This window comes from Danaus plexippus, chromosome 6, assembly GCF_018135715.1.
Source record: "Danaus plexippus chromosome 6, MEX_DaPlex, whole genome shotgun sequence".
Taxonomy (NCBI): Eukaryota; Metazoa; Arthropoda; class Insecta; order Lepidoptera; family Nymphalidae; genus Danaus; species Danaus plexippus.
In genome coordinates, this window is record NC_083540.1 from 6,838,403 (window position 1) to 6,859,282 (window position 20,880).

Sequence of the window (20,880 nt, forward strand, 5' to 3'; positions counted from 1 at the left end):
TTACGTGGTACATGTTAAGATACCCAAATTATTTATAGTAGTTGAAATAGTTGCTATGAATTCTTTTATTTAACCATAATGCATGAGAGTATATCTAAGCCAACTAATTCTTAGGAACTCAAATATATGCTATTAAGGGAGGTTGTAAGCACATTTTATCCATTCAGGCAGAAAGCATTTAAACCTTTGGATTTTATCGGCTGTTTTTTTTTTATTTATTTCAATACTATGAAATTTATTGTTGTTTTTTAGCTCACTTATAATATACGTTACTGGTTTTATAATCAATTATTTGTTGTTATATCTGTATAGAAAGTGGTAATAACACAGAATGACATGTTAAAAAATGTACATGAGTATCAGATTGTTACGCTAAGTCAGTTTATATGAACCGAAAGTGAATTAAATATAATAAATTATTTTTTTTATGTTTCTATAAGAAAAAAATTAACTGTGCTATAAAAGTCTGTATTTTAATGAGAATCTTCATTTTTTTTCGTATAATTTTTATATTTTAATGTAACTTTGGATCAAAATTATCGTTGCGATGGAATTGAATTTTTGATTTCTATTCGTTCAGATTGTGGCAATAAATAAAGAAAACTGATTATATATGAAATAGCAATCCTCATTCTCGTATATGTGTACCTAATTTGATTTGTAGCCCATCCGTAAAGCCCCTTCCATCTTCAAAATTAAGCCGAAACCCAACTGTGTGATTTAGTATAGGAAACCTTATTTGAAATGAAAAGGACCACAACAATCTGCATTACTGTTTCTGTTTAAGCTGTCTTATACATAAAATTTATATTATCTTTGTTGTTTTCTCAAAAAAAAAAACGTTAATTTCGGTTGTAAATTTGCGAGTAATAATTTAACCCATTAAAGAAAGTGAGCAAATGGCCAAGCTTGTTTGTATACGTATATATTAGGCTTGCCAGAAAAAATATTAGATTGTAGATGAAATAAGTACCAACTGACACTGATAATTATCTATAAAAAACTGTAAACATATATATATATATATATATATTTAAAATAGTGTTTAAGATACGAGAAAGTTGTGAAATTTGCTTTTATAACGAAGCTATCATTGGTTGGGTATCCTCTATGAAAATTACCGACGATATCACATATCCAGAAACATTCGTAAGCAGAACTTCCATCGTCATGCTTATGAAAAACAGTTCAACGTTAAAAATATATCGCATATTATAATTTTTCATATTTGCAATGCTTAAGAAATACAAAGATGAAAAAAACCCGAACGCACAAACGTAATGTTACATTAGTGACATTGTTTATTAAGTATTTAGTTAACCGGACGCATTGCACAATACCAGCCCACTCAGAACGTAGTCCTGGCGACGTAATGCTGTGACTCACGACTGACGACCAATATCGACAGTGAAAGTAAGTGAGACAATGAACTTAAACCTATCTTACATATTAAAATAAACTAAGTGTTTATTTATTATAAATATAACACAAATAACTATTCTGTCTGACGGATATCAAAAACGGATAAATAAGTTTGAAATATTTTATTAAAATTGATTCTTCTTGATAGCGGAATGGTTACTGAAAATAAAAATAGTATAATGAGATCTAAGATTTTCGCGAGTTTTATTCATTTAAATGAAACTAATATTTTTCGGATAAACTACGCGGATTTTTATTATTTTAAAAAACTACATAAACCAGACGTTTCGGTTACTTTTCAGCAGCCGTGATCACGGGCAGACGAGATGTCGTCTGCTTTTATTTATTTACTCATTTTTTTTTAGTAATAAAAATCCGCATAGTTTATCCGAAAAATATTAGTTTCATTTAAATAAAAATAGTATAATTTGAGAATAATTATGTGGAGAAGTATTCGATCTGAATGCTTATTTCAAGTTCGCATCTTCACAATGTACGTAACGGAGCGTTATAGATTTTTAATTCATATAACTCCGAACATTATATTATAAACTTAGCTTAGGTTATTAAATGCGAAACGAGAAACGCTTCGTATGAAGTGTTTCAGCAAACTAATTGTAAGCATACCTGCACATCGAAAATTATAATAAACAAGAAGATTTTTACTTCAATAATATATATACAAAATACATATTTAAATATAAACAGTATTGATAAGAAAAGAGTTATAATATAGATTTACTAAATAGCTTTTTGCAACTAATTTTCTCCTTGGTTAGCTTGCTTATTAAGGTCTCGCGCTTTAATTGTGACTATTTTCCTAACGAACTTTACTGGTTTTAAATGAAGACGAAATTAGATTTATATAATATTAAATTTAATACATATTTTAATAACAATGTAACACACATATATTTTAGCTACTAATTTGTTATTTCTAACCGAGATTTTATTAGGATAAACCAAAATTGTTTTTATACAGAACAAATAAAATGATTTTACTATAGAAACTTGTGACGTTTTTTTAAACATATCATCATCAGCAGCAGCAGCCTATAGGAGCCCACTGCTGAGCAAAGGCCTTTAAACATATAATACTATAAAACTCATATAGGATACAGAATAAAGATTCTTTACTATCCAATTATAAATTAATTTGCTTTGTTGTAAATTTAAATGTTTATGAAACGTGTCGTTAATTTTGTAATTCATTTTATTTAGTATATTAGTATTAAAAAAAAACAACTTTTTTATATTCCGACACCAATTAGATAAGAAAATTTATCAACAAGTTAACATACTACAGCATTGTAATTTATGTATCGGCGTGATAAGTTATCTATCGTCGATAGTTGAACGCGGGCGAAAAATAAGTCTAGTTTCACTTTCATAGGGAAATTGGAATACGTATACACGTATTTCGAAAGTAAACTCAGTAACGAAGATTACTTTCATATTACGTAACATTAATTATATATATCATAATTGTATTTCTGTTATTTATGAACAATAATATTTTAAAAAATCTTCTACAACAGAATCCTCTTGTTTTCCACCGGCCTCTACTTTCACTGTTACAGTGGATGGCTCACAATGCTTTACCTTAATGCGAGTGTTATGACACGAGATGTGTCCGTCCGATAGCGCCGACGTTGACTTTAGAAACAAGCTTAATAACTCATGGTTATAATAAACACCATAATAATAAAAGAGTTTAATTGTGTTTAATTTAATTTAATTAAATATAACTGAATATTCTAGTATTCGATGGATTTCACAGACAGTTGTCAATTTTTGAGTGATGTCATCTTATACGATTCTTGTTAACCTTGCTTTACAGCCTGACTGTAGGAGTACGGACGTATCGGGCTCGCTTTGCCTTGACTGTCGTAGAAGGTTACCAGCTGTTTCACACTTCCAGGTCCAGGAGTTGTTATCAGTTTGGAAGCAGGCGTAGGGTAAACCGGTCTTGGTGTGATCTGACTAGGACTTTTAGATTCTTGTGAAGGTTTAACGGTTGCAGGCGCTGGCTTCACCGGTTGTGAAACGACTGGTTTAATTGGTTGAGGGGTTGTCTGTAGAGGTAAAGGTGCTTTAGGTGCTTGAGTTGCAGCAGGTGGTGGACTTGGACTTAATGCTGGGCGGGCGTTGTTAGGAGGTCTAATGCCACCACTTTCCATATTGATGAAGGCGAGATTGGCATTTTTGTCAATCGGCGCATATGTTTTACGACCTGTAAAACATATCAGATGATAGTAAATATAGTTAAACACAAGAAATATAAAGAGTACATGAATCTATGTCTAAGTAATTTAATTTTTATTGATAAACTAAAGGGGTCTTAACAAAAACGAAAAAGAAAGTGAATTGAAAATACCAAAAAATCTTATGCTTTTTAACATGGCATCAACATTACATTTGAATATCGTAATGAGCCTTTAAGTCGTGGGAGCAAACAGAATAAGCCTCGTGGAAATCTCTAAGTCTATTAATCTCAGCATAATTGAAATTAAAACCAAGAAAACACTCACATTCGGCGTAACAAAGGACGAGAAACAAAATAAACGTGAACAACTTCATTTTTTTCTCACAGCAAATTGTCCGACGCACTTCACTATGGTACTGTCTTGAATGCTAATAAATATTACAGCAAATTTCGTACTGCTTGAGGTCGAGACGCTTCTCGGAATCGGATTGTAATATCAAACAAAACAGTGACCTCTGCCGTTGACCTTAAGATAGCTTGTCATTTGCATTCAGATATACTGTAATTAAATCTATGCTCACTTTAAATAGTGTTAAATATAACCTCTTAAATATTTAAGTTTTTTAATTGTTTATGCTTTATTTTTATAACACTTAAATTAAATTTTTTGTAAACTATTATAACTTTTAGTCGTATACGGAACGCGAGGAAAACGTGTAAATTTGTTGTATCCGGAGATGCAAATTAACTCAATTGCAACCTTAGAAGAGCAATCATTTCATAAAATATTTTTCCGCCTTCGTGCAGAGCATCGTTTTCCATAAAAAAAATCGATTTAAATTTTTAACTCGATTAAAAGATAGTTCCTAAAAGTTCTTTATTAAACGTGTTATACAATATCTATATCATTCAAACAATTAACTTCTCATAACGAGAACATCCTACAGCAACAGAATTTTCAATTGAAGCATAAAACATAAAAATGCGATTTTCCATCACGTTTGAACACGCGAGTTGCATTGCTCGAGTGCTTTCATCTGCAGCTATTTGAAATTTAAATTTATTGGAAGAGTGACATTTAGGCGGCCGAGATTATTTGGAGCAAAAAACCCAAAAAAGTACACAATAACAAGTTAATAGTAATTTAATTCCAGAATCATCTAGTACTAGTTTTTGAAAAAAATGTAAATTTTTTAGTTATACATCTAAGGTATTTTGTTTTTAAATACGTTTCAATATGATCAACATTTCAAAATAATTATAGCAATAAACCTATCAGCTTTGTAAAACTATTGTAAGTCGTAATTGCTTTATTCAAATCACTGCTAAACTTAATCTACAGGCGCTCTTTCTATTCCCAAGGCACTATGGCACATGAATACTTTAAAAACTTTATTCGTTCCGCAATTCGCTATAAACATAAAAGTAGAATTACCAAGGCCGTATTTGTTTACGGTACTACTTTTTTAACATTAGCTATTCGGAACAATCACAGCAACCTAAACTGTGAAGCCGCTGGTTGAATCTTAATAACATGCCATATCTCATGTATAGATTTGTAGATGACGTCACCCAAAGGTCGTGTGTATCGCCTACTCGAGTCCGGTCTTGAGATCACTAGTGCGCCGTAATCGCGTTACTTTGAACGTAACATTTGTCCAGGATGAAGCTGGCGTTAATTCTTCTTTTCTGCGTCGTTGCCAGCCAAGCTGATGATATAGCATCAGCTGCTGGCCAGATCTTCAACAGCATTCTCCCTAACCTGATAAGTAATTCAGTCACTGGTCAACAAGGTAACACCGCTACGAACACCTTGCAGCAAATCGGTACCGTTGTGGGTGGGGTCGTCGACTACGCCAAGAAGAAGAGTTACGAAGAAATGTTACGCCAAGTACAAGACTCCACTAGTGACGAAGACCTGCTTCGCGTCAGCGAGGAAATGTTTAATGCGGACGTCAATAATGCATTCAACTACATCCAGGTCAATTTGCAAGGCAAAACCAGCCCCATGTCTAAGAACGACGAAGCGCAAACACAGTAAGTAACACCTAAATACTATTAACGTAATATATTATCTGCTTAGTTTATTTTAATCCATCCTGTCATCCATAGAATGAACTCAAGTGTTTCATAGATTTCATATTATCCATGTTTATAAATAATTTCATTAAAATTCAAATTTATTCTAGATGTACATACGAAATAGTTTAATCAGATATTATGCGAGACGCGTGGCGAAATGTATATTAATGGGTCATCAACGGGGTCGAGAGATAAACAAACCGCTGTACTGCTAGTTAACAACATCTATTTGACTAAACAATAAAACGGAATCGTAAATTATTACAGCCTCCTGAACGTGCCAGAGAATGTTTGGAATGGACCAACTATCCGACCGTTCGTGGCGCTTTTTGACAATTATCACAAAAATGTTATACGACCAGAATTCGTGACACCTAATGTAAGTATATATGTGTGTATATGTAGTTCATAATCAAATTTATAACTGATAACTGGGTTCATAGTTGCTTTAATGATGTGTTATATTTTACACGAAACGCACAAAGACCGCGCAATGCTTGCACGAACGTATATAAGTTCTACACAGTTGATATGAAATATTGGTCCACTCGTCGTGTCTGCTCCACCTAGAGCTTCACTTCACCCTTTTTCCTTCCAAAAAAAATTCAGACAATAGAAACATATAACTTCAATAAGTTTGGACACAAATATTATATAGAATTAGTCGAAGTTCTAATTTATAGGTGCTTTTGGGTATACCTTTTAATGACATTAATTACTATTTCATCTTATATAAAACCATATAAAATAAACGAGTTGGAAAGTGTATAAACATCGCTTTAATTGTTACCTATTTACTTCATTAAGCAATAATTAGCAAAACAATAGCATTTTTGAAGCATTTTCTGTCTCGGAAATATATATATGTCAATACATCTCATATTATGAAATCCGACAAACTGTTAGGGCTTATTAGCGTGTGCACATACCTCTTTGGGCACTCGGACAAACACAGAGAAACAAGTAATTCTACACATCTTATTGCAAAATATTTTTTAATGAAGTATAATTGTTTATAAATTATTTATTGATTGCAACATTTTTTAAGCTATGATAACTATAAAGAACATAAATAGAAAAGCAATTAAATTATAAACAATAGATGTAGATGTGTAACCCTTGAATAAAAAATTCTGTGTATTTTACCTACAGCAAACATTCCTTTTGAGGGTAAATTCATTCCTACCTAAAATCAATTAAAAAGAGATCTGTTTTTTAATATCATTATTATGCCATTACAATTCCCATATATTTATAACTTCAGGAGGAAACGGAGCAGATAACATTTATCAATACTATACTAGCGACGGGACCCATGAGGAGTTTAATGTCTTTGCTCGTCAGTAAAGGTGAGCAACATTGGTAACATTAGTTAACGTACGTGATCTCATCATGGTAGCCAATTACGCGATAAACATATACTGTAAGTGACGAGAATAAGTATTTAAACGATAACAAAACAAAGAGATATATGAATTTGAATTTGGAATTGTATAATCGTTCAGAAATATCCTACTTGCCCTTTAGATTTGCTTTGATTGGATTTTTATCAATCATAATGATTTCATAAAAAGAGGTCTGCTATTTATAAGCTTTGAAATCGTGAGTTATGTGAAGCGACATACTTGTTTTGTTTTCTAAGCCTTAGTAAGGATGAAAATCGTGTTGTAAAATGACGTCCGGCTTACTTTCAAACTGGAGTCGAGTAAATATTTGTTTTTTTTACTACGTTAGTGTAATTAAACCACTTACAATTATCGGTAGACTCATAAATGGTTTAAATAAGATAAATATTGTACATCTTCAAATTCAGGACTCAATCAAATGAACGAGTACAATGAACAAGTTGAATTATTGAAGAAGATCTGGTTCACGAAGTACGCTCGACACTGGACCGGTCTGTGCAAGTGTAGCTGTGCCTTCGAAAATATCTTCATGGCTGAACTCAAGTCCAATGATGTTTTAGGTAAAAATCTCAGATTAATTTGCCTCTTCCACGACATTTAATTTTAATCTATGGCAACAAATTCAAAGGTGGTTGGTATAATATTAGGGTGGTCAACTACGTTTAAGTGAAACCTTTTTGTGATTCAAATAAGTTAAACTATGATAGAAATATCATGTTATATAAATAAAAATCTTAAATCCTTTATTAAATATTTTTAAAATTTAACACAGATTAAATAATATTAAATTTCAGGTTTACACAGCTGGTTATTCTTCGCAAAACGCGAGCTCGACAATAAAGCCAACTATTTGGGATACATTAACAAACTCGACCTTTCCGGAGTGAGTAGTTAAACATGCTTTATAAAAAATAAAATTTATTGAATTTTAATACTAATATTATTATTATTTTTTACAGAAAGGGATGATTCTAAAACAACACTCGGTTCTCAGCGAAACGAAGGACGCGCCGGAAATAACAATGTTTGTGGGGACTTCCCCCGAGCTTGAAGTAGCTTTGTACACGCTGTGCTTCATGGCGAGACCAAACCGTCCCTGTAATCTGCGCTACAATAATATCCCATTCAGCATTCAAACAAAAACAATAAAGGCTGAAAACCTCGTGGTCATTGACACCGCATATCCAGTTTTTTAAGTTCCAAATTTGAAATCACAGATTATGTTAGCCATAGTCGCAGATTACATATCTTTATTATTGACATCTGTTAATAAATAAATAAAACTGTAAATCATTTTCTCTGGTACGTTTATTGTCTAACACATGGCACAATTGCATCTAAACCGACACGGATTTTTTTTTTAATTATTTTTAAAATACATTACAAAGTCGCATCGTGATTTAACATCAATAACAATAGTTATTCAAAAAAAAAAAAAAAATAACAATATCCTTTTCAAAATCCTATATAATAACGTCCGAGGGTCTTTTGTTGTTTCCATTACATTACGATATGACCAAATCAGTCTCAAACATAATTAATGACGCTATAAAATAATACATCCTATAACTGCAAACAAAAAAACATATTAAAATCGCAAAATAAGAAACGTAACCTTATAAAATATATGTTATATTTAAAAATAACTGATTTCACAATACTATGAAGCAAAAATATGTAGAGTAATAAAAGGTGTAGAGGGATCTTAATTTGCTTAATTATAGATATTATCTAGTAATATCCAATAAAGCTGTTATAAAAAGTGGAGTCAATGAAAAAAATACTTTCATTATTCTGTTATCTATACATGACTAGAGCTGCAAGGAATACTTTGTCGAGAAATCTACAGGATTCATATGAAAACATACGAGTTTAAGCATATAATACTGCATATTCCTTCAGGGTAAATGCGAAGCATTTTTGTACAGTATATATATATTTGTACACTCTTAATAGTTCATATTCCGTAATATTCCGAAAAATTCCGTAAAACATTTTTCAACTAATAGTAATGTAGGAAATTCTGATTGATTTTATATAAGACTAGTAAAATAAAGAATTATTTCTATGTAGAAAAATGATATCTTAGATCATATATATAGATCCATATAAACTTATCACTACAATTCAAAATTAACCTTATCTAGACGAAATAAGATCCATATTCGTGCGGCATGACCCCGCGGCGTGGGTAAAACGTGTGCGTCAGCGAGAATTGAAGTAGGTTCCTTATGTTGGATGTGTAAATATCAGCGAACCTGAACAAACGCCGGGAGAAATACGTAGGGTTGTGATACGTCCGGAACACGCTGCCGAACTGCTTGTTGAACACCGATTTGGTCGAATTTCTGAAACACACGACTATATATAATGAAATAATTTTTGGCAGCCCTACTGATTTCATATATATGCCTTTCAAAAAGAAAGCAGCTAGTTTTAAACATAACAAATAGTTTCATTAAGTACTAAGAAGGTTTTATACTAATGATCTTAAATAAACACTGTTATGTTTTGTCATCTTAATTCTTATTCTACATATTTTTTTTTATTTATAAACTTCTATTCTATGTCACTCTTAGTATATATTCATGTTTACCTGCCAATCCATTCTTTTCTTAAATCCGTGGCTTTGCTTGCGTGGTAATAACAAAATTGTTGGCATCATGGTACACAGATAATTAAAAAAAATTCGGATCTTACTTTCAGCTATAAGCTTTCCCAATTGGTAGCATATATTTATGATAGTAGTTGACATTGGACTGGTTTAACAATTTAAAATATTGATGGAAACATACATTTCTTTGGCCGACTTGTTATCGATCGGTTTAGTGAATTTGTAATTTTCAATCTTATCGACATGTGTTTATGGTTGAATTTTGATGTGATGCTCCTTATATGCATTCATATTACAATTACCTGAGGTAGTCCCTTTCGGCCATCCAGTCAGCAATGACCTGCATCGCCTCAGGTTCCTTATAGTCCTGGTGGTCCTCTATCAACTGGGTCAGCATTTGAAGCCAATTCGCGTTACGCTTGAAGGTCTCCGTGTTGAGTGTGTTTATTTCGTGCTGATAAAAGAAGTCTGGTTATAATGACTATATTCAATTCATTTACGTTTGATTCACTCAATAGAAATAAAATTGAAAAATAAATTTAGCGAAGCCAAATGTAATAATTGTTATAAATCAGCTCATTGTTTCCTAAGGAAAATATTTGGAGTGAAAATTTGCTTGATGAAAGAAACATGAACTACGTTTACAAGTAACACACACACACACACACTCTATATATATATATTCCCGCCAAAATTTAAATATGGAACTCTACACAATAAACGGACAAGGCTGCAAAAAGTAATTTGTCAAAAAGTATTTAACTTATAAGGACTTAATGTATGAGCTTCGTCTAGTACTATATAGTATATAGTGGTATATGTGATGTGATTCTCAGGTACAGATATTTATAACAGCGATTTAAAATACTATTAATTCTCATAGCTTCGCGTTGTAACATAAAGTTTATTCACGATACTATGTCTAGATAACTTCATTTTTTAATTAGAAAATCACGTTCAGAAATATAAGCGGTTTTAAAGAATCGAGCCGCCATTTTGGGCGTGGCCTCATTGTATACGTCGCCAGTATCAAATTCGTCCTGCTATATTGAATATGTTCTGAGCATGTGATGTATACTGTGAGTTCGTTGATGATGGCGCCCGTCCGCCAGCCGTGTTCCAGGGTCACGTCCGCCAGGTCACTGTACGGATGATCGCCGAAATACAGCACCTGATGCCCACTCCAGCCCGTCAACTCCTGCAGCTGCTTCACTGTACCCTGGAACACAAATTACGCATACATTAAATATGTATTACAAGTAGAGGAATAAACTGTTTAAATTTAAATGTAATAATACACAATAATAATTTCATGCAGGGGATATTTTTAAAGTAGTTCAGCAAATAATTTTACTAACGCATGTTATGTTTGAAAATTTTTTAGCAGCCATTTCGAGTATTATTTTATATGAAGGTGTGTACACAATACACGTGTATATACTTAATATTAACTGAAGTTAGTGAAGTAGATAAATACAGTGAGTACATGAAGAAATATATAACTATAAATATATACCTCGTAATAAATGATTCCCTTCTCTAAAGATGTGACCTTCTCCCAGATGTGAGTGTTGGCGTTTTTGTCGAAGACCCGTATAGGACGAGAGACTTCGGTGAAAAACTTTGGCTTGTTGGCGTTAACTATGACGACGTCGAAGTAATCCCTCCATTCGGTGCCCACCAGCATCTCCATACCAGCGTTACTAGACACAAACACACATACAGAACATTAGATATGTCAGATCAAATTATATTAGCCACCGTTTTATTTGGCTTCAGTTTCTTTTGTACAGAAAGTTAATATAGTTTTAAAATGTATAGATTGCTTCCATTAATTTAAAAACTACGTCTTTAAGAAAAGACATGTAATTTTGTATTTTTTTATTAAAATATAACACATTTGCTTGTAAGTATTTATTGTTTTATTTTTAACGCTTCAATTACACTGTGGTGATCAAATTCAAGGTAACATGTGTATATATATATATATATATACTTATATCATAAATATTTTTAAAGTTAAAGATCAGATTCACAAAATAAAAAAACCTTGTCTTTACTTAAACCTGTTCCATGGCACGTCCACAAGATGCTATCGTTTAAAAAATCTATACAAATAAATTAAATTGCTGTCTGTTTAGAAATATAAAAATAGTCGCTTTCGGGTTATATATGAAATAGTAAGATCGTTTGTGACGAGACTTATTCGCACGCAGATAGCTCATACAATAAGGAGCGACTTACTCTTCTATTCTTTTTTTTAATTATGGAAAGGATTTTTTTTTCTTGTAAATAAAACCCCTTAAACAGCTGGACTGATTTTGATGGAAGTCATTGGCAGTGCCCATAAAGCTGATACAATAAAGAGTAACTCATTCTATTCTAATTATAGAAATCTAATCAGATTTTTAGTAATAATTTTAAATTTTTATAAATAAAATAAAATAACAGCTCCTAGACGGAGTTACGGGGCAGAGCATGTGTAGCAAGTACAATTTTGAATATAGAAAACATTCATATCATAGGATTGTGTCAAAATAATACTGTATTGACTTACACAAAGTGGTACGGACTGTTTGTTACTAGGAACAGCTTCTTGTCGTTGTCTTGGAGTAACTGGAAGTATCTCTTCAAGTCAGTATTGGGTCGGATGTACTCTTCAACGTTCTGAGCTACAATCTTATGCATGATCGGATGACAGCTCTTGACTGAGTTCTGAAATGAAAAATCTAATTGAAATCAACTCCAAAGTAACAAAGAGCCGCATGTTTGACTAAAGAACTCATTATAAGATTAAATTAAAATGCTATTCAACAGAATACTTGGTGCGTGGACGCGTCTGTTTGAAATGAACTGATAAGAATGCGTACATTTGTCATATGAGGAACTTTATATAAAAAAAATGGAAATTATATGAAAAGACAATATTTGCATATGTATAAGAGAGACGAAACTTCTCAGCATTCCATGGATTAACTATGCGGATGCCGCTTTGCATATAGGGGAGTTTCAACAGTGCCTGGGACTTGCGACCCAGGTGAAGGTTTAAGGGGCCCCTATATAACGTTAAACGGTCACCTCCAACGTCCAAGCTCCTCTCTCTACCTAACTAATTTTGAAACGCACCTACTAGGGCTACCTTCAAAGTATGTTCCAAGAGTGAACTGATGTTAGTTGTGGACAGGCCCAAATCTTTTAGTATTAGTAGGCCCAAATCTTTTATCTCGCTCCCACTACAATACTTTTATTATAAATACGAAATTTTGTAAAGGTGTTGATAAAATTTTTGAATTGGTTCTCTATTACAAAAATTTTCCTATTACGACAGAAATCCCAAGCCAAATCATAGCCAGAAATCGATTTTCATATTTCTTTACATTATCATCACCAGCCTATCGGAGCTCACTGCTAAGCAAAGGCCGCTTCTCACATGGAGAAGGTTAGAGCATTAATCACCACGCTTGCTCAAGGCAGATTGGCAATTTCAAACTTATAATTTGAGATTATAACTCCAGGTTTTCCCACAATGTTGTCCTTCACCGCCTGACAGTGATGTCTTTATTTTTTGTTACACATTTAATACAAAAATGCATAATATTTTATAAGTATAAACTGCTACATAACTTGCTTATCAATAATATTTAAGCATAATGCAAGACTAGCCGAGAGTAACACTTAATAGAAATTATTATATCGATAAAGAAAATAAATTAATATAGAATACATACCTTGACATCTAAGAATAAAATTTCCGGGTGATATTCTATTTGATTCTTGATAAAAAATTCAGCTACATTACATAATAGACCCATTTCCGGCACCGAGAACAGATCTGCTAGATGCACCATTTTCGCTCTATTTGCCTATGAATGATATGACAAATATAAATTCATTATAATAAGATATAAAAAATATATGACAACTTTTGGTAAAACATTCATATTTTTTTTGTTTCAAATTTTTTTTTACATGAAGATAAATAATACATATATTCCTTGAATATTTTAAATCACTATCATAATTATACATATATATATTTTTTAATAAATACTTAAATTTAAAAAGCACAAAGTACAGTATCCAACAGATTATAAATATAAACATGTATTTATTAAAGACAAATAAAAAAAATTTATTATCTAGCACACATAAATGTACAATTAGTAGCATTGTAAATAGAAATTATCATAAGCAAAACACAGTGAATAAAGATGGCATTATTTACTACACAATAGCGGTGCTATTGCTATAGGAAGTGACAATTGCTGGGGGATAAAATGATTGCTTACAAGTGCCACAATCATGTTTGGATCATTCAGAATACATGTTCATATAATTCCCTTTCATCTTTATAATTTCCAATTACGATATCAATTTAATTAACATAAATTTGATTGAGCCTTGATGTTCAAAAGTCGTTGTATAAATAAATATTTATACATATATTATTAATTTATACAACAAAACTTATTATACAATAAAATTATATTGAGAGCAATTAAATAGTGATATTCTATTGTTGGGGAGAATAATATTTTAATCATAATGTACTATGTTTAAAAGGCATATGGCTTACCTTATGAACTCTTGTATCACCTTCTACGTAAGCAATAGGTATAATTCTATTTCTGTACAATTTCAGGACCTCTTCCGTTGAAACTGGCGTCAGACCTCGGTATACAGCACCGAATTGAATTTGCAAAAATGAATCCAGTTTAAGTAATAAACCCTTTTCAATGTCGTAATGCAATCCTCGAACCGCGAAGTCGGGTTTGTATTCTAATTTTGATATCTCTGCCGGATACTGAAATATTAGAGGTGAATAAATTATTGTGATACGAAATAATTATAAATATTCTATAGAACTAAAAATTATTTACCTTATACTTATTTAGTAACATATCTCTACCAAGGTTGTACAACAGATGTTCCAAAGATGGTTTGTAATGCGCCAGTGTGTAGTCATAATCAAATCCATAAACCTTCACTTCAGAAAGATCTAGCTCATTACAAGCAAAAACACCTTGAGGGTTCACATCTTGTGGTAATTTTTTAGCTGCAATATTTACAAAGATTTTATTATGTAGTTTTAATTGAAGCATTTTTTGTTAATACGAAGTTTACTTACATCTACATTTTAATTTTGTACGACAATATGCCTCTTTTAATAACTCACGTGTAGAATAACTACTTTTTGATGTAAAATAATATTTGATAACATTTTTATGTGATAAATTGCGATTTAATTTAAAAATGCCAACCGAGTATGTATTTAGGAAATTCATATTCACGGTTTATTAGATTTTTAATAAAAAAAATTATATGTTATCCATTATTAATGAAATGATAACTTAAAACATCTAAAACACTTTATCACGAACTATTACGATTTAAAACAAATGATTTACGTTGCATAATTTAACTATAGAAATTGAAAATGTCATATTCACAAACACACGTATAACCGTCAGTCCGTCATTAAAAAAACTGTCTTCTGAAGACTGACGGTGACCGGTGACGTTGTGCGCTCGTAAAAGATTAGACGAGATAACAAAAATAGTCAGTGTTACCACTTTAGAAGTGAATTTTACTATGTTGGTTATATTATAGAAGACAAATCTATCTAAAAGAGACGGCCGAGTTCCTTGGCTTAGACATAGTAGTTTTTATTTTTAAGTACTCATTCAATGGCACTTTAAACAAGCGTTCAATTGTAAACGACAACGAATTTATTTAAAAAATCACTCAACTTCTGTAGTATATTATATTAGCAATTTATCAAATTTTATATAATTTGTATTTGAATTGTTAGCATTGTTATTTATGTATGACTCACTAACTCACTTAAATTGAACCATTAATAAACAATATGAGAAATAAAGTTGAAGATTCTAAGGAATACTATTTCAAAATTCAAAATAGGCTTTGATAGGTTATTTAAAAATAAGATTTTTTTCTCACAATTAAAGAATTAACCGACGATTAGTGTAAGTAAGATAATGTATCAAAATGCAGTCAAAGGAGCAAATAGACACGGCTGGCAAAAGAAATGTTTCAAAGTTTAATTAATATATTTTAATAAAGATAAATGTATCAATTGTAAAAACTTCTATATTATATAAAGATTTCATTCTTAACAGACATTTTGATCATCGATATCGATAGAATTCATTTCACGAGCATTCTCTCTCTCTCTCTCGTGAAATTGAAATTGCGGATATGCTATTTCTAATTTCTCGAGTTAACTTGACAAAAGTTTATCTTGATAAACGAATTTAACTACATAAGTTCACAAATTTATAATAATCGATTAGTTTCTTTTTATTATTGAAACTTCTACGATTAATCTGTTGTTTTAATCTAAGATCAACAGTTTTGCCATCTTAATCTGTAAAAAAATAAATTCAACCAGTCTTAAAAAATATACCAAATCCTTATTTCAATTATATATACACAATTAAGAAATGAAAAAAAAATACTATAGCTTATTTAGTCCACTGAAGACTGTTATTAAAAAAAACATTTCGTCAGATAAATTTTTATGTCAATATACCGTATACAGATGCAAAAACACATTTTATTACAGTTAATACAACCCAAAATTAGCAGTAGATTAAAACATTTATAGTCTCGTACAATATCATATTTAGTGGTAGTTTATTATCTTCAATAAATAAGATATATATATATATATATATATATTTAGTTTCGACTTGTCTTTAGCTGTTAGCCCTTTTACAGCGTCACCGGGAGGGGGGAAATGTGGAAAGGATAAAAGTATATATTTTTAGCCCCTTTATTTTTTTTCATTTAAGATTTTCCTTGATATTTGACAGCTTTTTTTAACTTTTTGGAGCACTATCGTATGCTATAATTCCCTTAATTTATGTTTAATGCTAAGATTCTGAAAAGTTGAAGTAGTTATTTACGTATACTTTCACTAGATGATTGTAAATTGGGTTTTATCATTATGATTCCATATTTAAATAAAAAATGTCTGTCATTGTAAAAAGTAGAAAAGGATATATTACAATTATAGAATGAAACACACATTTTTTTTTAATTTTTATTAAAACGAATAGAAAAATAGTTAATAATTTTATTCTATCATAAAAATTTGATCTATAATCAACTTATATTTGAGGGTAAGCACTTCCAATGTAATTCTTACTACGGTATCTGTAGTTATGAGTTACTATATTCACATCTTTTGTTCCCAATTTAAGATTGCAATCTTTATCGACTCTTGTGACGTAGCACAGAGTATACAACGCCATTTCTAATTCAGGCGAAGTGCCAATAAACATTGTATCCACAGGTTTATCAACCCCTTGTTGATTGAAATGCATTTTAATAATGGCTCCCTTCTAAAAATAAAGAAATAAATATGGTTATGTTTATGTCATTTTACAAAAACTATTTTAAAAATTAACTTACATCACTTAATTGAAGATTTTTCAAGTAACCTAGATAGTTAACACGGTTTGCCACTTCCTCTCTTGAAAAGTATATCCAATTGTGGAGTCCTGTTACATATAAAACAAAAAAATTAATAAAAGGCCTGGATTTTGGATCTGGCTATTAATTTATATATTTTTTAAAGATATAAATCATTTTCTATAAGCATTATTTTACCTGACACTTCTCCATTTTTAAGTTCAGAAACAAAAATATGTTCGAATCCTGAACTGCTGATTTTACCTTTACCTCTTGAATATAATCCAAACCATATCTGTTTTAGAAAATCTCTTTGCAGCTTTGGATCGGGCGAAACATAACCTATAATGGAATATTAATTTGTAAACCTATTTAATTTGAAACAAAACCTCGTCGAGGGTACAGCCTTATAATAAGTTCGTACCCACAAACTAAATACCAACTGTTGCAAGTTTTCTATTATTAATCTACGCTGATACAGCCAGGTGCGAAGAATTATCAATGAAAAATTGCTATAAATAAGGCGTATTACCTCTTTTGCAATTTACCTTTGTCCTTCAAGAAGGTCATTAGATGCCGAATAACACTCGTGGTCATAATAGCATCCATAAAAGCGTTTTCTTCGTTTCGTTCCTGCAATAAAAATAGTATTTAATTATTACATATACCTAGTTAACTTAATGTAATAACCAGTAGATAAGTAATTTATTCACTATTATGAGTTCAAATTTTGACTACAAATGTGATTAATACTGAGAGTTATAAATTAGTTTTATGTCCTCAACATCCCCAAATCAATAATTTTTTAATAAGAAGAATATTACCTGCGGTGTAACATATTCATTGACAAGGGTATCTCTTTCGTAATTATCTAATAGCGGTATAAATTTCTCTATCGTCGATATTTTCCACGCGTCAGGTGTAATGGTGAGTAATCTGGTAAACATAACACATATAAGGATATATTTATAATAGGAAAATGTCAACAATGAATAATTTTGTTTGAATTTACATACGGCAAAGGAGATTTATCATCTTTTGACATGGACGTGGTCTTCTCCTGATACGAGATCGTAATGTACTTTGCTGCATTATTAACATCTTTTCGCAATAATTCTTCGCTAACATTTTGTAACTCTACATCGGTTAGGCTATTCGAATTAGGGCCTTGGTTGTTAGATAACGAGCTAGGTAAAACGACATTTGTTGGCAAATTTGTGGGCGCTGGTTTAGATGGGTTAGTCGGGGTTAAAGAGGCCGAACTCGATGGTCCAGTACTCGGTTTCTTCGGTCCTGATACTACAGAACTAAAACTCATAGGCTTTGGCGTGGGATTTGTTGCTATTGTGGATTGGGTTCCCTTTCCTCCTAAAACTGAACTGTAACTGGGACTCCTAGTTGGTGTGGAGACGCCCTGTGATTTACTGTCATAAAAGTTTATAAGGTCCTTTACCTTTCCAGGTGTTTGACGATTGTCTTTGGGTAAATTTGGTGCAACATAATCTCTTTTTGGAGAAGGTGTTTTTTGTGTCACCACAGTAGGTGAATTAGAGTACTGTTTTTGGGTTGTGAGTGGTTTGGCAGTAGGGAATTGCGGCGCTACATAGTCTCGTCTGGATGGATTTGGGGTAACCGCGGTGCTTAGTTGTGTCTTGGGTGTCGTTACTGCCGTCGCTGGATTTTTGGTGGATATTTGCGTTGCTACATAGTCTCTTTTACCAGTTTGTTGTGGTTTTGCGGTAGTCACTAAATTATTTGTAGGACTGGTAGGTACAGAAGGTTTTGCTGATGGTAAACTGGGAAATTGGGATGCATAGTTATTTTTAAAGTCTGGTGCTGGAACACCAGCTTCGTGAAGTAAAAAGTCGCTACTTGGATTATATCTTTGTACTTTGTTAAAACCTGTAATAAAAAAGCAAATTACTGACTTACTACTTATCAATAATTTACCATAAAAACATGCGCTCTCACAAAATAGATTGAATTTTCTCCTCCTAACATTATCAATTAGAAAATATGTCAAAATGGACTCATGTGTAAATATTTTTACTTCTTCACAGAAAAACTAATGAAATAAAATTCTACTTAAAGACGCTCGATATGCATAAGAACCCACAGCAGATCAAAAAATCTTCAAAATTACGTATTTGCTTTCAAAAAGTTCTTGAAAAGAAAATTGGTAAGAGATTGCAAAAAGAATACTTTTTGATTCAATCCATTATTTCGTGCGTGACAGATAAATGACGAAAACTTAATTTCTAAACTACTGTTTAAGCAGAAAAAATATATTTTAAATCCCTCCAAAAGAGATAACTATATTTCTTCTCTTACGAAATAAGATGCAGAAAATAAATTTATATGAATTTACCTTAACTATTTTAATTAACTACATGTTTTTTTTAATTTACAACTACTTATACATTTTATTTGTTCTGTGGTATGCAGAAGGAAAAAATTCAAGGAATTACTAAAATGGCACTAAAGCACATCTTAGTATATAACAAAATAAAATAACATAAAGAAACAAACATCGCTCACCCGATACCCTTGACTTTTTAACATTTCTAATCATTTGATAAACGTTAAAAACAATAAAATATATAAATAGTTATGCTCACCTAAACTAATATGAAGAACAAATATAAATAACGTAAATAATTTCATGTCACTTTCCAGCCTTTCCTCGATCTATATAAAATTAGAAAGCAATGTTGACTAGTTTTATTACAACAACTTAACGCCTGTAGACCGTTGCTTTGTTTACATAGTTAAATGTAACAACCAGGACCTTTACAAAGAGGAGACGAATGTGTTTAACGTCAGGGAGTCTTGTGAGATGTGAACGTACTGTAAAAAATGAATAATTACGCAAACTTCAAAAAGATCTTGCATCATCAATATCGAGGCTGTTGTCTTTTAATAATAAACGTATAAAGTGCGTTCCAAATAACATAAAAGTTGAACAAAAATCTAACGGATATCCTAAAAGATTTATATAAAGCGGAACTTACAAATAATAGGTTTTGTTTTACCATATCTTACTATTATATTTGATTTAGTTTTGGCTGAACTTATATACCTAAGTATATATAAATATATTTATTAATCATACACTCATTAAATACTTGCTCAGTATGTTACTCGATTTTGAACCACTATTTCTTTCTTTAATGGTAATTAAATATTTGTCTCACCATTAATAAGTTTTGAAAAGAGAAATAAGAGATTTAAATATTTTTTTCTTAAGTTATGTATACAGTTTCGTGTCTAAACGATCAATATTATAAACCGTTTCGGTTATTTAGTTGTGGCATTCTCCATATGAAAAAATAGAAAACAAGAAAGGAGTCGGCAATGATAAGTACAGAGAAAACACAAAGGCGATGTTTGATTTAACAATGTTATTTTATTTTTGCACCTTTGACCGTAGTTCAAATAAGATTCCTTAAAGTAAAAATGTGGAGGTTGCTGTAGTTACAATCCTTGTATTCTTTAGAAGAAAGGACGTAGCTAGTAATAGCTAGTAGCTTAGATTGGTAGAGTATTAGTTTATATTGATTGACATTTGACAATGACATAAAATTTAACATCACCTAATATCTCACCAAAGAATAATATAACATTTGACTATTTGCAATATTGCAAATGTTTAATACATATATAACAAATAAGTTCTAATTTCATGAATTAATGATATGAAAATACAATGGTGA

General features: G+C 31.2%; 4 protein-coding genes across 4 annotated transcripts; 1 reads left to right on the forward strand and 3 right to left on the reverse strand.

The window, feature by feature from the left end:
- Positions 1–3,124: 3,124 nt before the first annotated feature.
- LOC116777807 (gamete and mating-type specific protein A-like) lies at positions 3,125–4,130 on the reverse strand. Its single transcript, XM_032671533.2, has 2 exons — positions 3,954–4,130; positions 3,125–3,655 (listed from the first exon to the last, which is right to left on the reverse strand). The coding sequence occupies exons 1-2, from the start codon at positions 4,000–4,002 to the stop codon at positions 3,246–3,248; spliced, it is 459 nt and encodes a 152-aa protein (XP_032527424.2). The 5' UTR covers positions 4,003–4,130; the 3' UTR covers positions 3,125–3,245.
- A 1,095-nt stretch (positions 4,131–5,225) lies between these two features.
- On the forward strand, positions 5,226–8,411 carry LOC116777798 (endoribonuclease CG2145-like). The gene is made up of 6 exons (XM_032671521.2): positions 5,226–5,665; positions 5,978–6,089; positions 6,975–7,059; positions 7,524–7,676; positions 7,911–7,999; positions 8,076–8,411. The coding sequence occupies exons 1-6, from the start codon at positions 5,292–5,294 to the stop codon at positions 8,310–8,312; spliced, it is 1,050 nt and encodes a 349-aa protein (XP_032527412.1). The 5' UTR covers positions 5,226–5,291; the 3' UTR covers positions 8,313–8,411.
- LOC116777786 (5'-nucleotidase domain-containing protein 3) lies at positions 8,407–15,226 on the reverse strand. The gene is made up of 9 exons (XM_032671509.2): positions 14,859–15,226; positions 14,611–14,786; positions 14,307–14,534; positions 13,459–13,593; positions 12,288–12,445; positions 11,247–11,433; positions 10,809–10,949; positions 10,033–10,184; positions 8,407–9,464 (listed from the first exon to the last, which is right to left on the reverse strand). Exons 1-9 carry the CDS (start codon positions 15,013–15,015, stop codon positions 9,260–9,262), a joined length of 1,539 nt encoding a protein of 512 aa, XP_032527400.2. The 5' UTR covers positions 15,016–15,226; the 3' UTR covers positions 8,407–9,259.
- A 1,587-nt stretch (positions 15,227–16,813) lies between these two features.
- LOC116779043 (endoribonuclease CG2145-like) lies at positions 16,814–20,029 on the reverse strand. The gene is made up of 7 exons (XM_032673187.2): positions 19,786–20,029; positions 18,184–19,069; positions 17,992–18,103; positions 17,716–17,800; positions 17,366–17,509; positions 17,168–17,256; positions 16,814–17,097 (listed from the first exon to the last, which is right to left on the reverse strand). The coding sequence occupies exons 1-7, from the start codon at positions 19,829–19,831 to the stop codon at positions 16,864–16,866; spliced, it is 1,596 nt and encodes a 531-aa protein (XP_032529078.2). The 5' UTR covers positions 19,832–20,029; the 3' UTR covers positions 16,814–16,863.
- Between the last annotated feature and the right edge of the window lie 851 nt (positions 20,030–20,880).